The sequence below is a fragment of the Octopus bimaculoides genome, chromosome 2 (genome assembly GCF_001194135.2).
Source record: "Octopus bimaculoides isolate UCB-OBI-ISO-001 chromosome 2, ASM119413v2, whole genome shotgun sequence".
Classification (NCBI taxonomy): Eukaryota; Metazoa; Mollusca; class Cephalopoda; order Octopoda; family Octopodidae; genus Octopus; species Octopus bimaculoides.
The window spans coordinates 92,562,003-92,563,817 of record NC_068982.1 but is presented as its reverse complement, the minus strand read 5'-3'; the positions used below and the strand labels follow the sequence as shown (position 1 = coordinate 92,563,817).

Genomic DNA, 1,815 nt, shown 5'->3' with positions numbered 1-1,815 from the left:
TCTCTAAACTTTGCCCAGGCTATTCTTATTCTAGCAGCTACACTTTCAGCGCACCCACCCCCACTACTAACTTGGTCGCCCAGATAGCGGAAGCTATCGACTACCTCTAGTTTTTCACCCTGGAATGAGATAGAAGTTGTTTCCTGTTTGCTTACAGTCTTTATTGCACCTGAACATCTGCCACAAACAAAAACTAACTTGCTAGTTAACCTGCCTTTGATGTTGCTGCACCTCTTATGTGTCCATAGCTTGCACCGGGTACATCTTATAGAGTTACTACCTACTCCTTTTCTACATACTGAGCAGGGCCATCTACCTGAAGGGGTTTGTGTTTTATACATATATATATATATATATATATATACATACATATACATGTATAGATTTAAGCAATGTGTTTAGTGATGAACATAATTGATGAAGTTTAATCAAAAGAAAAGTGGACAACCAGCCAAGAGGTTAGCAGAAGGGAGAAAGTTATCTGCAGGCCAAAGACCTGGCCTAAAGGCTTATAAAATAAGGGGATTCTGTTGAAGGCACCTAAACGCAAGGTGGTAGTGTTAAGCCAGGTGATAGATTAAATCTACCTTCCATGAACAGTCCCTTTGATGAGTTTCCACACAGTTTCCATTTAATAAATTTCATGGTTTGACAAGAGCTGGCCAGGTAGAAGACTGCACCAGACTTTTGTGTCTGTTCTGGCATGGTTCTTATGGCTGGATGCCCTCCCAAATGCCAACCACTTTACTGTGAGGACTGGATGCTTTTTACGTGGCACCAGCACTGGCAGGGTCACCAAGTAACTTGAAAGACAAAGATCCTTTGAGAAGGGAGGGGAGCATTGGAAGAGGTGAAAACAATGTGAATAAATAATCATTACATTTGACACAGTAATCTGAATGCTAAAGGGTTAAGTCATAGCCATCATACTGGCAGCAAATATGACTTTGTTGTATGTATGATGCTTTCACTAATTGTTTTAGTCAAAAACATATATAGACATTTTTGGCCTTCATACCCTTTGATCCAGCAGAACATAGACAATCTGAAAGAGAGAGGTAGGGGGCAGGAGAGAGAGAGAGAGAGAGGCAGGGAGAGGGGGCTGTGCCAGCACTAGTGTGGTTCTCATTTTCAGTTGAGTAGACTGGAGTACCTTGAAATTATCCACTGTTATCAAGGACACAATGTGTATAATGGATATTGCTGCAAATATTTTTTCCTGTTTTTAGGTGACATTATTGTGGCTGTGAACAATAAGCCTTTGACAAAAATTAAGGGCAACACTTGGGAGCTTATTACTGAAAATGATCATGTGACTCTATCGGTGATTCCAACTGGTGAACGAGGTGAAGAACATCAACCTTTATTGCAAGGCCCACAAATAAAATCTTCAGTAAAACTATTTTCTAAGGTAAAAAAATTCACATTTCAAAATTTCAAATCTGTCTCATTCTTAATTCTGTATTTATGTATTTATTAAAGAAATTAACTCAATTTTTATTTTACAATTATACAGTTATACATACATACATACATACATACATACATACATACATACATACATACATACATACATACATACATGTGATGGCCGTCCACTTGTGACCGAGGAAGACCATTGCCGACTTTCATGAACATTGTGCGCTCTAGGACTAACTTATATTTTGCATTTGCAGCTCCGTTGGTGGCTAATGAGCGCTGCTCTTGACAAGCATACACGACTGCAAACATTGCAGACCAAGCTTTCCACATTCACTATACGAGCCGTGTGCTTTCGCGCAGCTCGCTTAAGTTCTTCATGCTGGATACGTGCTC

At 39.7% G+C, this 1,815-nt stretch overlaps 1 protein-coding gene across 1 annotated transcript in view; it reads left to right on the top strand.

The window, feature by feature from the left end:
- The window catches only part of LOC106883994 (uncharacterized), a 63,738-nt gene that overhangs the window by 31,479 nt on the left and 30,444 nt on the right, over window positions 1–1,815 (top strand). Inside the window, exon 3 of the mRNA XM_052965862.1 lies at window positions 1,230–1,411. Within this exon, the coding sequence (XP_052821822.1) occupies window positions 1,230–1,411 (182 nt within the window). The remainder of the gene's footprint in view (window positions 1–1,229; window positions 1,412–1,815) is intronic.